At 40.1% G+C, this 20,278-nt stretch overlaps 3 protein-coding genes across 8 annotated transcripts in view; 1 reads left to right on the top strand and 2 right to left on the bottom strand.

The window, feature by feature from the left end:
* ACAD11 (acyl-CoA dehydrogenase family member 11) overlaps positions 1 to 16,296 on the top strand; it is a 34,371-nt gene extending 18,075 nt beyond the window's left edge. Inside the window, exons 14-20 of the mRNA XM_075143275.1 lie at positions 9,778 to 9,844; positions 11,460 to 11,545; positions 11,741 to 11,812; positions 12,734 to 12,888; positions 14,801 to 14,917; positions 15,364 to 15,473; positions 15,968 to 16,296. Coding sequence (XP_074999376.1) covers positions 9,778 to 9,844; positions 11,460 to 11,545; positions 11,741 to 11,812; positions 12,734 to 12,888; positions 14,801 to 14,917; positions 15,364 to 15,473; positions 15,968 to 16,082 — 722 coding nt within the window. The 3' untranslated portion in view covers positions 16,083 to 16,296. The remainder of the gene's footprint in view (positions 1 to 9,777; positions 9,845 to 11,459; positions 11,546 to 11,740; positions 11,813 to 12,733; positions 12,889 to 14,800; positions 14,918 to 15,363; positions 15,474 to 15,967) is intronic.
* Positions 409 to 4,695, bottom strand: ACKR4 (atypical chemokine receptor 4). The gene is made up of 2 exons (XM_075143276.1): positions 4,625 to 4,695; positions 409 to 1,712 (listed from the first exon to the last, which is right to left on the bottom strand). The coding sequence occupies exon 2, from the start codon at positions 1,703 to 1,705 to the stop codon at positions 632 to 634; it is 1,074 nt and encodes a 357-aa protein (XP_074999377.1). The 5' UTR covers positions 1,706 to 1,712; positions 4,625 to 4,695; the 3' UTR covers positions 409 to 631.
* A 1,418-nt stretch (positions 16,297 to 17,714) lies between the features above and the next one.
* Positions 17,715 to 20,278, bottom strand: part of DNAJC13 (DnaJ heat shock protein family (Hsp40) member C13) — a 55,910-nt gene continuing 53,346 nt past the window's right edge. For all 6 annotated transcript variants that reach the window (XR_012672598.1, XR_012672597.1, XM_075143270.1 and 3 more), the window contains one exon: positions 17,715 to 18,585. Coding sequence is in view for 4 of the 6 variants with exons in the window: in XM_075143270.1 (XP_074999371.1) it covers positions 18,488 to 18,585 (98 nt within the window). In the remaining 2 variants the exon portion in view is untranslated. The remainder of the gene's footprint in view (positions 18,586 to 20,278) is intronic.

Below are 20,278 nucleotides of genomic sequence, written 5' to 3' on the forward strand. Positions count from 1 at the left end.
TGCTATACATATGTGGAAACACATAGAGAATGGCTTTCCCCCCACCCCCTCTCTCTCTCAATTCTCAGCCATGAATTGATACCTCATTTCAAACTGCAAGTGTATCTATGGAATGATAGCTGAGGAAAAAGTGGAACTGACTTATTAGGCAAATGTTCTAAAGTTTTACAAAATAGTTGGAGAAACACAAGATTATTACCTTTTGGTACAAAAGTTCCTGTACTGCTGTTTTATTGCTGATGGTTTCTTTTTCTGTTTTAATCAAATGTTTAGACATGTATGGATTGTTCATTACACAGCTATTTAAGTGCCTAGTATTGTACCCTTTTAAATTTAAATCTTGGGTTTTTAGGTGTTTGGGTTTTGTTGTGGTTTCTTTGGGTTTGGGTTTTTTTTTTTTTTAGTAAATATCTGTAGTTGTTTCTAGGAATTTCAGTATTTAGTTCTTGCCAGATGCTTAAATTTTGATCAACATGTTCCACTTTGAACTGCACTGTAGTGTCTTGGCTAGTCTGCAGGTTCAGAAATTAATCTGAAAGTTGACTTGCAGACAAACAGCTGCTGAAACAATACCCCCAGAATTAGTAAATAATTCCCTTGGTTATATAAGGTAATGGAAGTAATGGAGAGTCTATATAGTGAAACTAATTGTTTCTTCAGTATGGTCTTCATAATTCATAGAAATTTCTTCAGGTCTTCCGTTCTGTTGTTGTCTTCTCCAGTATCCATAATTTTTTGCGATTTTCATAATATGCATTTTAAAAGAGGCACCCAGAAAGGCATAGAGAAGAGGGTTCAGGCAGGTGTGAAACAAAGCTATGCTCTTGGTGACCTGGAGTGCGATGTCTATGGTTTTACTTGCATCACAGTCAGTAACCAACATGTAGATGATATCTATGGCTCGCCAGAATTTAACAATGTTGTAAGGTAGCTGGGTAATAATGAAAGTAGCCACTACTGCCAGCAGAACCATGAAAGGTCTAGATTTTTTAGCATTTGCAGATCTAAAGATTGCTCGAGCAGTAGCTGAATAGCATATCAGTATTACTAGGAAAGGAAGCAGAAATTCCAGGATAATTTCCAGGATTTGAATGGTTGCTTTTAAGAGTGTTTCCATGTTCATTGGAAATACAGGAAGGCATTCATTCCTGTCATTGGATTTCTTGACTTGATTAAATATCAGTTCAGGGATACTGAGGAAGATGGCAGACAGCCAGACACAGATGCAGGTAACACTGCAGTGTTTACCAACTCTTCTATGACACCGGGATTCAGAAGTGGCCCTGTATCTATCCACACTGATACAGGCCAGGAACAGCATGCTAGAGCTGAAATTCATGGTGTACAGAGAAGAAGTAAGCTTGCACATTGAGTTTCCAAGTTCCCATCCCTGCACTGCATTTGCAGCCCAAAAAGGGAGTGTAAAGAGCAAGAGCAAATCGGCAATGGCTAGATGCATGATGTACACATCTGTCTTAGTCTTCGGTTTCTTGCAATAGGCATAAATTGCGACCACTAATGAATTTCCAGCGACTCCAACAGTAAAAGCCAATGCATAGAACACAGGAAGGAATAATTTACTGAAATTTCTCACATCACTTTTTTCACAGAGAAGCTCATATGTATTGTAATCTATTACAGAGTTGAGATCATCCTCCTCGTCCTCAATCCAGTAATCAGTTGAGTTATTCATATCCCAGCCCATGGCAAAGCTACAAGACACAAAAAAGGGGGGAGAAGGGAACACCAAAGAAATAATACTGGTTTTAATTTTTAAAATTTCTGTTGAAACCTAAAATCCTTGCTCAGGGTTGCTTATACGTCTCAAGTTTAAAGAAGTTGGGATATTGAGAATACTTTCGTAAATAATCAAAGTAGAGCTAGACAGTGATGGAGGCAGAACAGACTGTTCTCACATGAAATGGGGTAACTGACTACATCCGTGTGTGCAATGCAAAGTAAAATGGATTCAACTGAAATGCTTTCATTAAATGTTTTCATTAACCTTAGCATTTGAGATTGCAAGATGCTTGGAGTGCACCTCACTGGTTTCCACATTTCAGTTGAGGAGCCATCATTGCTTAAACTGCTCTGACTCAGTTATGTTTGACAATATTCCATTGCAAAATAAATTTGTCTGTTCCTTTATAGGGTTGAGATTACACCTTCTTCTCTACAGCCTCTGCAAAGCAAAGGAGTATCAGTTGAAGCCTGTAAATGCTATTATAATAGAGTGGATAAGGAATACTAACAGGTTAAAGCTGAGAGGCAAGCAGTAGTATTCTGTGCCTACTACCATAAATTTTGGCAAATTTGGGATGTGAGGGAGAGTGTGCTTGTTTGTTTCTCAGGCACACATATACATGCCCATTACATAAAGCAGAGCAGTCCCATGGGAGTCAGGTACTGAACAGCAGTGGAACAGGCTTAGTTTAGTCTCCATCCCACACAGGGAGCTGCCTTATGCCCACGTGGAATTTCTTACAAAATCAAATTGCGTGGGTACACTGCATCTTACAGCTGGAGACGTCTCAGGATGTTATGACAGAAAGGAATCTTATCATGTACAGAACTGCCCACAAGTACCCAAACAGATCAGAACCTCAGCTGTTTTTTCAAGTATTATCTCATGACAGGTTTACTCCGTAAACACTAAGGCTGTATTCTCACTGCCAGCTTAGGGTTGAAGTTTGAGTGTTCGTATCTCCAGACTGTGTCTTAAGCAAGTCATGTCCTACAGTGTTTTCTTCTTTTTCTGTAATTGTGTTCATTGACTAATTTGCTGAAATTCTTTCTATTGTAAACTACAGTCCTGCAGTGCCCTGTTTTCTTGAAATAAATGGGATTACGATTTCTTAACAGCAGTAGCAAAAAGTAGCTGCGAATGAAAAACACATCCCCCTTTCTCATCATCTGCAGTGTTTCAAAATCTGAGGCCAATGTTACTGAAAGCAGATTCTTATCTGATACTCTGCCCCGGAGCTTTTCCAAGCTTGAAAAAAATCCAAATACCATTTCTGTTTTTTAGACAAAAGTTTAAATGAAGGGTTGCCAAACCTTTATTATAAACAGTATCTCTTAAAAATTTTTTAATGTATTCTGTCTACCAGGAAAAATAAGTTATTGATTGATCTCATATTCAGGGATGCAGACCAATTAAATAGAAAGAAATGAATAATTTCTATTTTTGCTTGATTTTTTTTTTTCTCAGTGAATCTGCTATCTAAATTTTTTAAAAAGTGTTTTAGTTAGAAATTAACTGTTTGGTTTGGCTTCATCCTTAACGACTTTGTTAGATTATTTTGTTAACATTTCAAAACACTTCCCGATAAACTTTAAACAATGATTACTCTTATTTTAAGTCTTGTAATACGTCATTTATTGTTGCCTAACTGAGGTGTGCAGAATGGAAAAATACAGTAATTCTATTTATTAGTTTGGCAAGGGATGTCTATTCTATGCCTAACAAGCTGTGTTAGAAGGATTTTTCAGTAGGGGTAATCTTTTGCAGCTTTATAGTACTTTGAGGAGAGATTCAGACATCAACAGCAAATGTTTGTTGTAAAAAAAATCCTTTTTTTTAATAGAAGAGAAACTGCTGCAGGGAGAGTTTAATCCACTTAGCCAAGATTAGAAGAAAATTAAAAGATTTGGTTGTGGTTTAAAACACTTACTACAGAACCCATCTAGGAATGCTTAATCATAATTGGATCATTGGCAAATTTGCTTGAAAGCAAAACAATAAACATTTCAATGCAAACTTCAAGAAGTCTGCGTACCACAAAGTGGCTTGGCTGTGACGAGGGATATGCTCCGCTGTCTGATACGCTTTTGGCTGACCTGAGTTCTTGATGGAAACAAAGTTATCTAAAATGCAACAGTTGATATTTCTACCTTAAAAACACAGTTATGTTTTGGCTAACATACCTATTCATAGTTGTCATTCCTGTTAATGTTGTTTCTCAGGCACGTGTATACCTGCCCATTACATAAAGCAGAGCAGTCCCATGGGAGTCAGGTACTGAACAGCAGTGGAACAGGCTTAGTTTAGTCTCCATCCCACACAGGGAGCTGCCTTATGCCCACGTGGAATTTCTTACAAAATCAAATTGCTGTGGGTACTCTCTATCTTACAGCTGGAGACCTCTCAGGATGTTATGACAGAAAGGAATCTTATCGCGTACAGAACTGCCCACAAGTACCCAAACAGCTCAGAACCTCAGCTGTTTTTTCAAGTACTGTTTTCTAGGAGGTATATTAATAGATGTATCAATAGACAGCTTTGCATGTTTTCTTGCAGAATTATTCCAGCCTTCCATTGAGATATAAATTCAGTGTTTCTGTGTGTTTAAACTTGACATGGGATTGTATGAATACATGTTAAATGAAATTAATATCCCCAGTTTAAACAGACAGATTTTTTCTTTAATGAATTAAGCAATATTCTGTTTTTCGAATGAACAAATCTAATTTTAAGACTGGAAATGAGCATGTGCCTTAGTGAAATGATGTCTCTCTGTAAAGCCAGCTTAACCAAGAGTAAATCCTAGCTCTTCTCTATGTAAATAAGATAAATATATCAAAACTTAATATACAGAGCGGTAAATATTAAAACAAAACTAACCTTCTTTTGTCAGCAGACTAGTAGCAGATACTGCAATTGAGATGTGCTTCAGTGAAATGATCTGAATTGTCTGACACATTGCATTTTGTCTTCAAGCACCACACCCTCATGGGGAAGTCAGTTGCACTTTCATTTTGACTTGCCAGTTTTAAAAAAACAAAAAAAACCTCCTGCTTTCCTGGAAACTATTCTGTTGAACATGTACATTTCCTACGTTCCTCCCTGTTCCAACCAGAATGTGAGTGTTCTTTGGAAGGTCAAGACTCTTACTATTTCACTGTCTTGTTGGTTGTTCTATTCATGAAAGTCCAAATGTTTTTTTTTACATAATTAAAAGGCTTTTCTGAAATCACACATTTAAAATTTGAAAAGGAGAGAAAGAGGGGGAGGTCTGTCTGGGGCAGAGTTACCTGTACAGCGTCACTATATTCTTTCCTCGGGACACTACTGTGCTTTTGATGGCTGCCTCTATAATGTTTTAAAGGATCCTTATATCCCCTTTTTAAGTAACTTTTTAGGGGATACAATAGAAGGATGAGTTTGCTTTTTGTAAGATGGGGGAGGTTGCTCTTTCAGTATGTGATATTGAACAAAACCAGAAAGGTGATAGGGGAAAGATGTAAAAGCAAGTGGTAAATTGTCAACCAGAGTATAAACAGATAGTTCTGCACCCTGTGGGAGAGTTCTCAGGGACTTGAATGTTACCAGTCAGACTCATAATCAAGTTAGTGTTTTGATAATATTTCTACAGAAACTGCAAGCCAGGCAGATACTGTAGAAGAAAAATAAAAAGACGCTATTCCATCCATGAGGTTTCTTCCATTTGCAGTGTGCTGTCTGCATTATAAACAGTCAAAACTTTTACAGGAAAGGGAAGATGGAGAAGTTCTGCAGTTTACATGCAGACATTAATATTTCCACACTGAGGCATGGACTTACCTGTGCTAAGAATTCCTAAAATGACTGGATCTTGCTTAAATTTCCACAACCTCTACAGCTTCAAATTGGTCTTTTGTGCACGAGTACCTTGTGCAGAGTGTCAGGAGCCTTCCGTGATCTTCCAGAGCTTTTCTTTTGTTTGAATTATCCTGTACCCTGTAGCAGTCTAGTGAGTTTCAGTAAATGCAATATTGATGCCAAACAACAGAGAGAGATTTTGAGCAGACCAGAGGTCAAGTTTTGCTTCTTGGCATGCTGGCTTAATTGATACACCTGCCACGGCTGGATTAGCCATCTGTCTGTGCTTCAGCTATTTTGGAATATGTGAAAGGAAAGGTTTTTCAAAATGGGCAGCTAAGAGTGTAATGCGCAGATGTTTTCCACATGCTTCTGGCTTCATTTGCATTCACAACAAGAAAGAAAAATGGGTTGGGAGAGGAATTGGATCTAGAGGAAGAGTGCTGCAATATTTGTGCATATTTCTGTAGTGTTTTCATCTTGAGTTATCACAGCACTTCACTGGTGTTCTTCACAGTGGCAGGTAAGACATTTGGGTTGCTTCCAGCACATTTGCTTCTCGCAAGTCGTGTCATTGCTTAGGGGCCTGAGCTATATCTCATTAAAATAAGTGAATATCTCCGTTCTGAAAGGGCTTTGTCTCAACATGGTCCGTAACAAGATAGAATAATCAGGGTAGAACTGAGAAGGCTCCCAAGGAAATGTCTCTGTGCCTGCAGAAAAGACGGTTGTGTTACCAGTGCTTAAGAGGTCTTGTGGGCAGGCTGTAGGAAATCAGTTCATGTAAATCTTGTGCTGTTTATTATAGTACCTCAGCTCCTCTTAACTTTGCAGGGTGCAGGGAGGACAGAACCTTCCAGTCAGGGTACAGAAATAATACTGTCATGTAATATCAGATTTCAGTATGGCCCTATAGGCTCAAAAATAACAAAAATTATTTAATAAGTAAGAGTGAATGCAAAATTACAGTGGATCTTGTTAACTAAGAAGCACTTGTGGCTATGTAAAAGTGGGGTGAAGGTGAGGAAAAAACCATTCCTAAATGTTGTTGAGAGCATCACTGGCACCATCTGAGACTGTGAGCTCTAGCTAGGCATGACTAGCAGCCACATTCAGTGGCAGGACTGCATAGCCCTTGCTGATAAGCAACAGAACCCCAGCATTGTCTCTGTCTTTACTGGTTGTAGCCAATTTGCTCACAGCTACATAGTAATCTTTACCATGTGTGAATCAGGAGCCCAGCAGTGTTATCTGGAGAAGATGAGGTAGAACTATGGAATAGCGGATAGATTTTGTGTAGTGGAGTGTAGTGGATAGAAATTACTGCAGGTTCCCCTTTTCTCCATTAGATCCCCATGTTACAACATCAATATCACGCTGCCATCCACCCTACTCAGTCCAGTTTCTTCTTGTAGGAGAGTCCAGAACATGTGTTTATTAGTGCCTTTCTAGGAAGCTGCCAAGTCTGTGATGTCACCACAGACCCCTGATCTTTAGCAAAGAGAGGTAACCCACCAGGCTCACCAGTGCAGCAGGCAAGAGTCGTAGGTATTCTGGGCATTCAGGTAGCAGATTATCCTGCCTTAGTCATCTTAGCCAAAAATTTGAAGACTGGACACTGAAAAATAGATAAGTAGATTGCAGGAATTAAGTGCTATTGGCTTCTGAAACCAGGCTATATGGCAGCTTCTTTAAGTAAAGATTGTACTATCCATGTCTGTGCCACATTTAGTACTTTCCACCAGAAAGAACCTGTGTAAGTTGATTGTATGAAGATCAGTAATCTTAAGCATGTTACACCCCCTGATAGCAGAGATGAGGCTTCCAATAGGATTGTGATCAACCCTCTAAGCACATTTTAAAATATCATTGTCTTTGCCTATGTGAGTGCCATGAAGAGTTAAAAAATATAATACATTAGTTAAACTTACAATGTTTCCCAATGTAGCAGCATTGTGGTTTAAAAGTTTTGGACAGGTTGTGCAGCCATATATATGGAAGAAGCTTATTAAAAATCTTATCAATATGGAAATATGCTTAAAACTGACCTTCTAAAATCTCTACTATTTCTCTTTGTTCAATTGTGAGTTTCTTGCAAAACTGCTTCTAACTCCTGCCAAAATGACAGGCTTCTCTGACTTTTCCCCCCATCCTCCAGCAGCTTCTTTGAATTCTGTAAGTAATGTAAAAATGCCATTTACAAATAAGAGATTTATTCCATCCAGGCAGTCTGCATTTTTTCCAAAGCACTGGAGTCTTTCAGAGTCTTGCATTAGACCAGAACTTCTTTCTGGCATTTATGGGTCAAAGTTGTATAAAATTTCTTTTAGGTTTTCAGGACTTCAGACTCTAAGGAGTGGAAAGGCCAGGAATCTGCCTTCCTTTGCTGTGCTCAGATGGGAAAAAGTACATATGAAAAGGAGGTATTCATTTGCCTTCCAGAAACTTGTACTAATGATTTAGAGCATCTAACTAGATGTCCAGCTCTCAGTGAACTCCTCACTAAGTTCAACATGAAAGCTGCTTCTGATTTTTTTCATACAACGTGGTGAAATTTGCCTTTCTTTGAAGCAGGGATGTGAATTGAGGATTGTTTACAAAATAGTTTTTGAAGAGATTCCAGAAAGTCAAAATATCTTTTGTTGTAAACCACATGTCAAGATAAATGTGGTTTAGAAAATACCACTTGTGCAATTCTTTACCTTCTGTGGAAAAGCAGAAGAATCAAATACCTCTTAAGGGTATAGCATTTCTCTTTGCAGGGTAGTACACTGCAAAGCATATGTTGTGTTATTTTGGGGTTGCTCTCGCACTTGTTGCAGTTGCCCAAATGAGCCAACTGTTCGAGATCCACCTTTTTTTTTTTTACAAGCTGATTTATTCCCCCCCACCCCAGCTTTTCACTCAGATATTTTAGCTTGTTAGCATTGTACAGCTCACGGGCCACAAATATAACCCCACTTTGAAAACAATGGATGAATAGCATATTGCAAAAGAGGAAAGTAAACAGCCAGGAGTCTGGCCCTCAGAACAGACAGTGTTTATCCGAACGAAATAAATCCCTCTCCCACTTCCTGGCCATCACAGTGGCTGTTCTCAGGAGGAAGTAGTTCAGCTCAAAGCCAGGTGGTTGTATTGTCTAGACCAGAGGCTCCCAAACTTTGTGATAACAGTTGCCAGAGAAGCTAAGAAATCATCTTTGTTTCAGACCTCAAAACAAACCGAGTTGGTACAGATCAAATCTTGAATTAAATCTCTGCAAAGCTTGTCATCTGCATTGAGATAGCAATAAAGAATTTACTGATTGTTACATACGTCAGGTATAATCCTGCCCCTTTTTCCCTAGCTTTATTGTCTGTGTGAGACTTTGAAAGGAATGAGAGCATGCTTTGGTACATTTAAAGAAAAAGATAGTGAGGATTAACGCTCTTAAAAATAAGATGCCATTTTAATTAATGGTAGAATCTTCTTTAGGACTTGTACGTTAAAATGCTAGCTTTATGCTACAAAGACTTGTATGATACAAGACTTGTATCACATAATGTTATCAATGGCTTGAAATGCTAGCAGATTATTTTCGGGTAACGATTTCCACTCAGATCTTTCTTTGAAGTGCAAACTAAAATCATTTGCATGAAGGGGGAAAAAAATCTTCATTCCAGAGAAGTTATGCTGAAGTAGTAGCAAAGTCATTATGGTAACCCTTTGATAGCCTTATTTGCATAATTTGGTTATAATGTGGTCAACATTTCATTCCCACATAATCCTCCAGTCTTTATAGTTTTAAGAAGTTTTACTTTTGAAATGGCAGCATCTCACCTCGAGGTGTGTTTTTGTGTCACGCTTATTTGCTTAGCTGTAATGGAGACAGAAGTAATTAGATTTCTTTTCAAGTACCTTGTTGTTCTCTTTTCATAGGAATAGATGATGGAGCTGGATCCTGGAGGGTTTACATGTTTGGCTTTTCATTGTTCCCCTCACCACAAGTCAACTCCCTTTTACATGTTAAGGAATAAGATGTATTTTGTTTCAGGCTGATTACTCAGAGTATAAACACAGAAGTAGATTGCATGCTTTTGCTTTTGCTCCTGTATCACAAAAGGAAGGGAGTAAGATTTATTCGTATGAAACTTCATTTGATTCTACGTTGAGATTTTTATATTGAAAACTATTTTTGTGTTTGTGACTTTTTTAAGGTGCTGGGAACCCGAATTGCAAAGTTGCAATTGTAATGGGCAAAACCAAAAACTCCTCAGCATCCAGGTAAGGATTCCTAGGAGATTCAAAGAGTTACCTAAAACTTGTTTCCTGGAAGAGTCACTGCTTGCAAAAATTTTGTTAAGTGAAATACCATTAATTGCCTTGATCAGTTGAATGTGCTTGTGAATTACAGGGGAGTTTTAAACCTGTGCATGTGTCTGTTTAGAGAAAAATGTTGCTGACCAAACTCCTGTTTTGCTGTCAGCTGCTGATCACTGAAGCCTCCCAACCCTTTCGCTGTCACCAGCTTGCATCCGCATGCTTCCCCCCCTCCATTGCACTAGCTCTAGTGTTCGTGCAGCTGTGTGATGAATTGGATCAGGAAATTTTGGGGGGTTCACTGACTTTATCTTGGTCACGTTAGTTTTAGTCTGCATCAGTTGTTCAGCCAACAACTATCTCTGGCTTACAATTTATTTCGTAAATATAGTATATAAAACAATTAACAGAGTAAGAATTGCTTGCTTAAATGATAATAAAACCAAAACTTTTCACAGCTTCCCTGAACAGAATGACTACAGGTGGCACACCAGAGACCTGAAGTTATCTTCTAAGTTTTTCACAAAGTTATCTGTAGGTATAGAAAGTTAAGTTTGAAACATGGGATGTTTGTTATATGAAGCTGTGTGAGCAGAGAGCATTGCGCAGCTTTAATCATAGAATCATAGAATCATTAAGGTTGGAAAAGACCTCTAAGATCATCGAGTCCAACCGTCAACCCAACACCACCATACCCACTAATCAGACCTACTCATTCCATTCCTATATGTGTAAATATAATACTTCCCTTTTCTTGTTTAAAATAAATATGTAGTTAAACTCTTATTACCAAACTAAAATTGCCTTTTACAAAAACTTACACAAGAGATGAATAAAATGCTTTGTGACTAATTCCATTAAAATCACACAGCTCGTATTACAAAAGAATTAGAACATTTATATCGTGAGTTGGATTTTAGCCGAAATTCCACTGATTATCTTAAGTTTTTAGATTTGCCTAGGTTCCATTGAGAAGTAAACAGTAACTTGCTTATAGCATACAGGATGGTTTGTCCAACGGCTGTACAAGACAGTGGCATCCGTTGAGCTCTTCAAAGCTGAACAGAAGTTCATGGAGAGGATTGTGTGATGCTGCACTTGCTAGAACTGGAGGTTGAATTCAGGGACCTGGGATATCACCTCCAGTTCTGTGTGACTGCTAACTGACCTTAAATATTCTGAAGGAATTTAAACATGGGGATTCTTTTCCTAAACTGTAGGCAAGCCAAGATGATGATGATAAACATGTTTTGAAAACAAAAAAGAAAGGGGCGGGGGGGAAGGAAATGGACTGGCTGATACAGAATTACTTGCACAGAAGTGACAGAAGTAGTCGTTTTTCGGTCGTGGTGCATTAGATGCCAGTAGTACATTTTTACTTGTTGACTGGTGATCCCAGCAGTGTTGAAGCATGCATGCCACACTGCATGTAGGCAGGAGGACTGTAATCAGTATAGGTAAATCTCAACATTGGCTTTATGCGAGTGCTAAATTGAGGATAGAAAATTAAAAAAGTGGAGGGAGGGGACAGAAGGGAGGCTCAAAGTTAATTGTAACTTGTGCATTTTGTCTTGATCAGGTACGAGCAGCACAGTATGATCATTGTTCCCACAGACACTCCAGGGCTGAAGCTGATAAGACCCCTCTCAGTGTTTGGCTATCTGGGTAGGTGATAATATTTATCAGCTATATATATATATATTAATTTGTTAGTAATCTCAGGAGCTGCAGTAATACTAATAAGTATTGTATATGAAATAAATCAGTAAAACACGTATATAGGAAAAGAGTTAGGAATTGAAGGCATGTATTTTTATCTTCCTTTGTTTCACCCTGCTGTTGTCTTCTCTGTCCCTGTAGATGAGATCCATGGAGGACATTTTGAGATACACTTTAATGATGTGCGAGTACCTGTCTCCAATATAATACTGGGTGAGTTTCAGTATTAATTCCTTTTTAATACAGCAATGAACCAAGTTTTATGAAATGATGGTTTATTTTATGAATCACCATATGTTTGAAATGATGGTTTATTTTATGAATCACCATATGTTATTGTAAACAGCTATGGTCAGTTGAGCTGGGGTCTCAAATACATGTAAGAGGGAGCCCACTCTTCCTTTAGCAGTCTACCTGCTGCTTGAATGTAATTTGTTTAGAGCAGAAAGGTGATTGAAGGAAGCAGGGCAGCTGTAGCTGTCATGTGAAAATCACTTTCCTGAAGTAGAGCAAAGCAGACAAGACACTGTCAATGGCATTCTTTCCCCAAAACCAGTTCTCATAGACTTTACAGACTTTTAAAAAGAGTGTTCTGCTGTAGTCTGTGGCCATCCAAGCCTGGGTGCCTGCAGACTTAGCAGAACTGGAAAAAAAAAAAAAAGAAAGAATGAGCAGGCCAGCACTGTGACCTTCTGCAGGGAGAACTTTGCTCTACTTCTCTCGCTTAGAAGAAACCAGGACTTACAGTATTTCCTCTCTGCTTTTTTTATTTCCCTGAAAGAGCTTTCTCTCTTGAGTAGCCCTAGGACCTGGAAACCTCAAAGTCTTCCCCCAAATTCTCATACCAAATCTCATAGAAGTATTTTTCAATTCAAGATTAATAACATTTAAATTAAATTAGGTAAATCAAACCCTCTCAGAAACCATCTTAAAGTGTACTTTTTGCTGTAAGTATCACTAACAGCATGTCAATATAGATCTAGTTGAGTAAACAAGCACAACAGTTCTGCAAAATAAACTTTTAAGAAGCTTGCTTCTAGCTCTGATGCTATGAGGCCACTTCTGCTCAGCGCCATGGATCATTTCAAGCAGGAATCAAGGAATCTGCATATGCCTGTTTTTCTTTCCAACCAGGTGAGGGACGGGGGTTTGAGATAGCTCAAGGTCGGCTTGGGCCAGGCCGTATTCATCACTGCATGAGGTCCCTTGGTGCGGCTGAAACCGCTTTACAGATAATGTGCCAGCGTGCAGCACAGAGAGAGACTTTCGGGAAGAAATTGTATCACCACGTAAGCACGTTCCCTCTATCTCTCAATTCACATGCTCCAGACATCACCCGTTGTTTTGCCCACACAAAACCTTGTGACTCTGATAACGGACACTGGAATAGATGTGCCTGAACCTTGAATCCCTATTCATAATGCCTTAGGGGCCAAAGGAGAAAATCACATTGCGAGGCTCTCATTTTTCACTATAACCTATGGGTTTTTTTTTCCCTTGCAATGAATTGGCTATCCTTTGCTGGATTTGAGTACAGATTTTGTTACCATGGCTTTTTCGCTGCTTTCACTGATCAGTTTGGACAGGTATTTTTTCACGCACACAGCTTATGTTTCTGTACTTACAGTCTGAATTCACCATTTTTGTGTGTTGAATTTGTCACCTAGACATCTCCGTTCATGATTACCGGAGACACTCAAGGGACTAAAAATTTTACTTCTCTGATCAATTATTTGTACTTACTTATGAAAGTACAGACCAAACCAAGGCCATATAGGGATTTTTGGTCTTATCTTGCTCTGGAATTAAAATAGTTTAGTGAGAGAGGGCTTGCTATAATAATAAAAAGATACCAGTCTGCTTTTTATAGGAACCATCAGCATTTAGTAGTTGGCCTATCACATTTCGGGTGTTCCTCAATCTTATCCAACAGATAGGATGACTTTATTGGAAAAAACAAGTAAAGGCAACAGAAAGAGGAAACTGAATTAGTGTCTGGCACAGGTTATAGAAAATTGTTTGTATAGATCCAGAGGGAATAATCTTACATCTCCATTTTCCAGTCATGTCATTGCCAAACTTCCATTCGTGACCATAACCTCGCATTAATAAGAGTTGGATGAGGCGCACTCTGTTTCTCAGAAGCTCGTTAAAGTAAAACCAATGTTTGATGAAGCCACAGGCAAGACCTGCAGGCCAGCTGGATAGCTAGCGTAGGTTCTTCACAGCGCTAGGATAGCTAAGGAAGAGGTGAGGCTGTTGGCTGCTTCGGGTAACAGCCTGACCATCACCACTGCCCACGTGGCAGTTACTTACAACCCCGGGAGCTGTCAGCAGAAGAGCGTGTCCGAACACGTCCACCTGGGTTCAGACCACCTTTGCTGGCACAAGCTAAGCCGAGCCCTCAGACTTTGCACTGAGGCGAGTGCTGCACCATTTGCTCGTGCCTCCTGCAGCTGCCGAGGCTACCACGCCCATGCTCCAGGCAGGAGTGTGTGCCCGAGGCTGGCTCAGGCTCCAAACAGCTTTTGCACTGACAAGTATCATAGGAACATTTTTTTCTAGTGTGGTATGTTGGCTGCAGAGCAGACTTAGCTAAGAGGAGCCGGGAAAGGCTGCCAAGACCGTAACTTCATTCAGATCAAGGGAGCTACTAATTTATCATCCATGTGAACAGACAGATGCAGCAGGCACCACCCTGCAGCTGTTTGCCTGGGTGCCTAACACACCACCAGCAGTAGCTTAAGCAAAACAGAACCAATTCCTTTTCTCTTTCACCCCCCCAATTCCTGTATACTGGGGCGTGTTACACAGAGAGCTGGCTGTGAGTCCTGGTAGCAGGTAAAGGAAAGCAGAGAGTAAAAAGCAGGCTTTGAAGGGCTGCAGGAAAATGGCTGGCAGGCAGTGGGTCTGACCAGGAAATGAGAGCGTGCCAGAATCAGCATTTTTTCCCCTTTATCTTCTTTCCTGCAAGGAAAAGAACTGCTCTGTCTTTAGTATTTCTGTCAGCCAAGTGTTTTCTTTCTTTTTTCCTCGTATTAGATTACATGCATCAAACTAGCTTTAATTTGCACGAGGGTGTCACTAAATGACTGAACATGCACATGCCGAGATATAGGGGCATCTTCCTTAGGGCAGGTGTACCCAGACACGCCAGGAGACATTAACAGACTTTCTGCTTGTTGGCTTTGGTTTCCGCAGGAAGTTGTTGCCCACTGGATTGCTGAATGCCGCCTTAGCATAGAACAGGCTCGACTGCTTACGCTAAAAACAGCCAGCAAGATTGACATGTTGGGCAATAGAAACGCAAGAAAAGAGGTAAATTTTTCTTCGCCAGCCTTGGGTTAGGACTTGGGGATGCAATACCTGTGCATTCAACTGGTTGAAATATAAGCTAAAACATATTGCTAAGTTATCCTTCTAATTGTAGAGCATAACTTCATGTTGAAAATAGATGGCCTTAAGATGTGCTTTTTATTGTCACGAGATTGGAAAGTGTTTTCAGTTAAAAACTTTCGAGATCAATCTGATGAAGTATTTAAAAATTAAAGTAGTTCAAGTATTGCTCATTTGTCTCAACACAATGAGATAGTTTTGGGTGACTGTCTCTCCTGGGAACAGTTTTACCTCACCCAGAGCTCTCATCAAATCCAAAGAGGAAGGAATGTACTGTGAGATACAAATCTTCAGTAGAACTGTTAAATAAATATTTTCAGTTGCTTGTGAAACTGTTACTGATAATGTGAGTTCTCTTCTAACTACAGGTAGCCATGACCAAAGTGGTTGTCCCTCGAGCTGTGCTTAAAGTGATTGACTGTGCAATCCAAGTATGTGGTGGAGCTGGAGTTTCCCAGGATTTTCCTTTGGCTTTTATGTGAGTAAGGGAGATTTACTTGTAGCTTCTAAAGCCTTCCTTTTAAGATAATTTTATAATACCCAGTACATGCTGTTTCACCTCAGGTAACCCAAAATAATGGTCCATATGCCTTTAAGCTATAAAACTTAAAACAATTGCTTTTATAATTCAATTCCAATGCAACTGCATTGTTTACCATTTAAAAAAAAAAAAAAAAGCTGGCACTGGACCTAAAATAGTTCTTATCAGCAGTATAGAGGATCTGTTTCTAAAGTTCAGTCTGATCCCTTATGGCCTTGGGGAGAAGCAAGCCTTCCAAATTCCAGCCCACACATCTCAATCCTCCCAGGATGATTTTGCTGCAGTATCTCCTGTGCGATAGCTCTTTTCAAAGAGACTATTGTTGAAAGGCTGGCTATAGCAAAAACAGTGCTGAGAACTCCTGCTGTCAGCATGGCTTGCTGCTGTGGCAGGATTAGAAATCTACCGCTAATTCAGCTCTTCTGGCACAGGTTTGCTTATATACGGACTCTGCGCCTGGCAGATGGGCCCGATGAAGTTCATCTCTCAACAATTGCACGGTGGGAACTGCTTGATCAGTCAAAGAAGCTAACTGCAAAAATCTAATGTCAGCATAAAGCCATCTCAAATGGATGGAAGATTTTGTTCAGTGCAATAATGTTGTTTGAGGTAAAATTGGATGAATACAAAAACTTGATTCTAGCTTGAGGCAATACATACTCTCTCACTCTTTACTTGTAATTATTACATTTAATGATCAGAGGCTTTCTTTTAAAAATTTGCAGAATGCCATGTAAACACCAGAATTTGAATGTTGTAACACGCTTTATTTGTGCTTTATTTGCTGAGTCAAAGCGCTCTTTATCCTTGTGTTGTAGGCAAAGCAGTTTTGACTCAGCAGTTTCACCCAATTTAGTTTATTGCAAGCTAGGATAAACTTTTAGATGTTGATTAAGTGACAATTAAACACATAGGGTAATGCCTTTCTTTTCCCCTTCCAAAGCTCAGCCCCAGTCCAACCCCACCTCCTTCCCCGTTCCTGCTCTCGGCTGCCCTGTTTCATTAATGCTGCACTCAGTCCTTCCCCCACCTCCCCTCAAGCGAGGCTGGGGGCAGCACAGGAGGGTCAGCGTGTAGCATTTTGTCTGCTACTCCTTGCTTCTTACTCCTCTACTTTGTTTCTCCAAACACATCTCCTCACATTTTTCCTTATAGGTGCCCCTTTTGTCTTCCCTTGCATCCTTCCTTTTGTGCATCCTCACATGCCTCCTCCTGTCTCCTGGCCCCAGCTGCTCCCACCTTTTCTTTAATATGTCTAAGCATATTAGGTGGCACCTTCCCTTCTGAGGAGCTGAAGCTTTGGCTGGAACCAGCAGCGACTGGCACAGGGCAGTTCATGGCCACCTCTGCTGCCAGAACAGGCTCTGCCATTTATACCCAATACATCATTGTGAAGTTCTCAAAAGTCAGAGTTCCTCAGCCTTTTTAACAATCCTCTTCGACATTAGTTACTTACAAGAGAACTTGCTCATACAGTAGCAGGACCAGGCACATCACAGCATGCGTGCCATCGGTAGTTCTACTTCCTATAAAGGTAGGACAGTCACTTTTCAACTTATACAGGGTTGATCAACAATTAACTTAAGGATACAAGTGTTTACTTTTTGCATGAACAAACAAACCCACCCTAGCATAGTGTTCGAGCGCAGAGAGAAGACACCCTGTTTCGCTCAGTCTTCAGGATGAGACTGCAGGCAGTTCTGTCCTTGAGCCTACAGCCAGGTGTTCACCTGAAGGGTGTTCCAGCTAAAGCTGCTGAAGTCAGTCAGGGTGGTACAGATTCAGAGCACCTACAACTGGAAGCTTTCCACAAATAAGTTTCTTACCTCATATCAATTCATTATACCTAAAACCATGATTGTAATCTCTTTTGAGAAAGCAATAATTATTGTTTATATTTCCATCCATCTTAGTTTTCTCTTGCTTCCTGCCAAGAATATTTCCTAGGAAGTTGAGAATGTCAGCAAGTCAGTGGCTGAAGTGCATTTCAAATACAAAACAACCTGCACTGTACCAGTACCTGTGGTTTCCGAGTTCTGCTCCAGGCTGTCAAAACCTGCATAATGTGTTTTTCCAAGCAAGAATGCCCAGGAACCCTATTTAGCCCCACTTGAATTAAGGTCTCTGACCGCCCTCATTTCCCACACCTTCAAAGAACAGCTACATAAGAACACCACCTTTATCTCATTAACAAGGCTCGTAATTCCCTTTATTTTAAAATTTTCTGTACATATGAATGATCTGTATAATGTACACTCAATATAGAAAGTTTTTATATACTGGATAATGTATAGAACATTTCACAATTACACTAATTTCTTACATAACATGTCAACTTTAAGGTTTTTTTGCTGAAGCTTTGTCAATTTGGTCAAGCCAGTTATACATATGAATGTCTAATGCTGTTTGATCTCAGGAAGAAGATGATGTTAATGATTAAGGACATCAGTGAACTGGTGCAGGGACGAACCCTTTGCAAGTCATGTTCAATGGGAGTGACCACATCAGACTGGGAAAAGAAGGGTTGCCCTTTTAGGGAGGGGTCGGTGAGGTCAAAGTGATTTTAGCCCAATTCCTCTAGACTGTAGCTCAACTCCAGTCATGCTAATTCATAAAATATAAAAACTAGGAAAGTTTGATTCACAGTCTTGTAAACAAATATAAACGAACAAAATGTGCTTACGTACAACAAGAAAAAAAATTCTTGTGTACCCATTTCAGCTGATCCACAGAGTGCTTTCTTGTGTTACAGTGTGATAGTTAGAATCACTTTTTCCTAGGGGGAAAAAAAAAAACCAAACCAAAACCAAAAACAGTCATAGAAAAAGGAATAACACTGTCATTAAACACTTGGAAAGGCAGTAAGTTCACTTCAACGTGTTGGAGGAAAGTGCTGTTCCTCATCACTGGCCAGCCTGCCTTTCTGTCTCTTTCACAAGGATTTCCAGTCCTTAGCTGACATCTCCCACTTCGTGGTCTACCGGGGGTGGTACGTTGGGCATTACAGATGATGTTGTCCCTGCAGTAAGGTAACCGGCAACTCCAGGGCCTTTCAGGAAGAAAGCAGAATATTGGCGATTAGTTTTGATTCTAAAAAGCGATTGAACAGCTTTATTCCCTCTGGTAACACTCAAATACATCTAAGTCAACCAGACAACTTAAATAAGAATATTTAAGAGTTTTCATTTAGATTCTTTGGAATCTAGGAACACTAGAAATTAAGGCATCCTAGTCCACTAATTGGAGTAGCTTGTGGAGGCCATTCTCGGACTTGCTCAGCATTTTTTATTCTGATGTGCCAAATAAGTTACAAAAGAACCCCAACCACCAACATTATCCATCTCACCTTCCACCATGGAAATGGCAGTAAAGAGGCAGTGGCCTGCCTTTGCTAAGGAAAGGACCTGCTGCAGAAGTGAACTGAGTTCAGGCATGCATTCCACTACTGGGCTCCATGTTTATGCTTTCAGTGTTGCAAAAGGTTTTCCCAGCCGTGTATCTGAAGGAAGCTCAATGGGCTGCCCCGTGAACAAGCAGAACTGCGTTATGCTGGTCTAGGCAGCTCTTTGTGCCTTCAGTTAGAAAAAGTAACAGCATTCTTGGGATACACAAACTCTGTATCAGAGATACAGAACTTCTTACCATTAATAAATCTCTGTCGATTACCATAGGGGCAGTCAGTTTTGCCCTGCAGACAAAGCCCCTCTCCCTCAAAGCTTGGAGTTTAAAATTTAATATAGAAACTTTCAACAAATGCAATAAAAACTCATGTTGCAGCATGAGGTGTTTCAACAGCAACTCTCATCAGATTAAGGACTGTAGAAAACTGCCAACCTGCAACATGTTCCTGCATCAATACAGTGACCAACTTGGTATTAGACCTTCAGCCTACACTGCTAGTCTTCAACATGGCAAGTTCTGCTGGGTCCTTTACTCTCCCCCCTGAAGTCATCCTCACCAAGTTCTCCCAAATTTACTATCCCTCTTCATGCCCCACCCTCCCCTCTCACACAACAGCCTGGAGCCAGAACATCAGAGCATCGTTTGTCTCCTTGCAAAGAGTCCCACGCTACTACTGCAAGCAAGGGAGCAAAGCAAGCAGTGCCTTTGGTAAAAAAAAAAAAAGCTCTCTGGCCTCAGAAGGGGACTTCTCTTTGCCAGCCTATCAGTGGCACCTGCCAAGAGCCAGACCCACTTTTACATGTCCTAGTGCAAAATTCCACGAGTTCTCTTGTCCCTCAAACTTTTCCATTATGGAGGATTCTAACATACTTCAGAATTTTAGTTCATCTGTAGTACCAGCAGGAATCAGCCACTGCAGTTGTTAGGTTTCTGCTCCTTCTATACTTGAAGAAGGCAAGTTTATCAGTATTCTGCAGTTTGGGACCACACATTTGTTACAGTTCTGTGACATGCATCTATTACTTGGAATGCAGCAAGTGCGTGTGCATTTTGCAAGATGGTATCTACCTGCTTTAGAGAGCTACACAGAAGTTAGCAAGCTGCCTGGCAGAGCAGATCTAAAGCCCACTTCTCAGGTGAAGGGGACTGCTGCCAGTTAGAAGGGAAGGAGAAGAGACACCTGAGGGAAGAGAAATAAGCAAGGGAAGTTTCAAGGGAAGTGCAAATAGCAAAGCGATTTGAAGCAAGACATAAGGCAGAATACAAGATAAGGCAGGTTAAAAAATAAAGCTTGTAGTTTGGTTTCTGTCTATACTTTGCATTTGTACAGCATCTTCATT

Source organism: Calonectris borealis, chromosome 2 (assembly GCF_964195595.1).
Source record: "Calonectris borealis chromosome 2, bCalBor7.hap1.2, whole genome shotgun sequence".
NCBI lineage: Eukaryota > Metazoa > Chordata > Aves > Procellariiformes > Procellariidae > Calonectris > Calonectris borealis.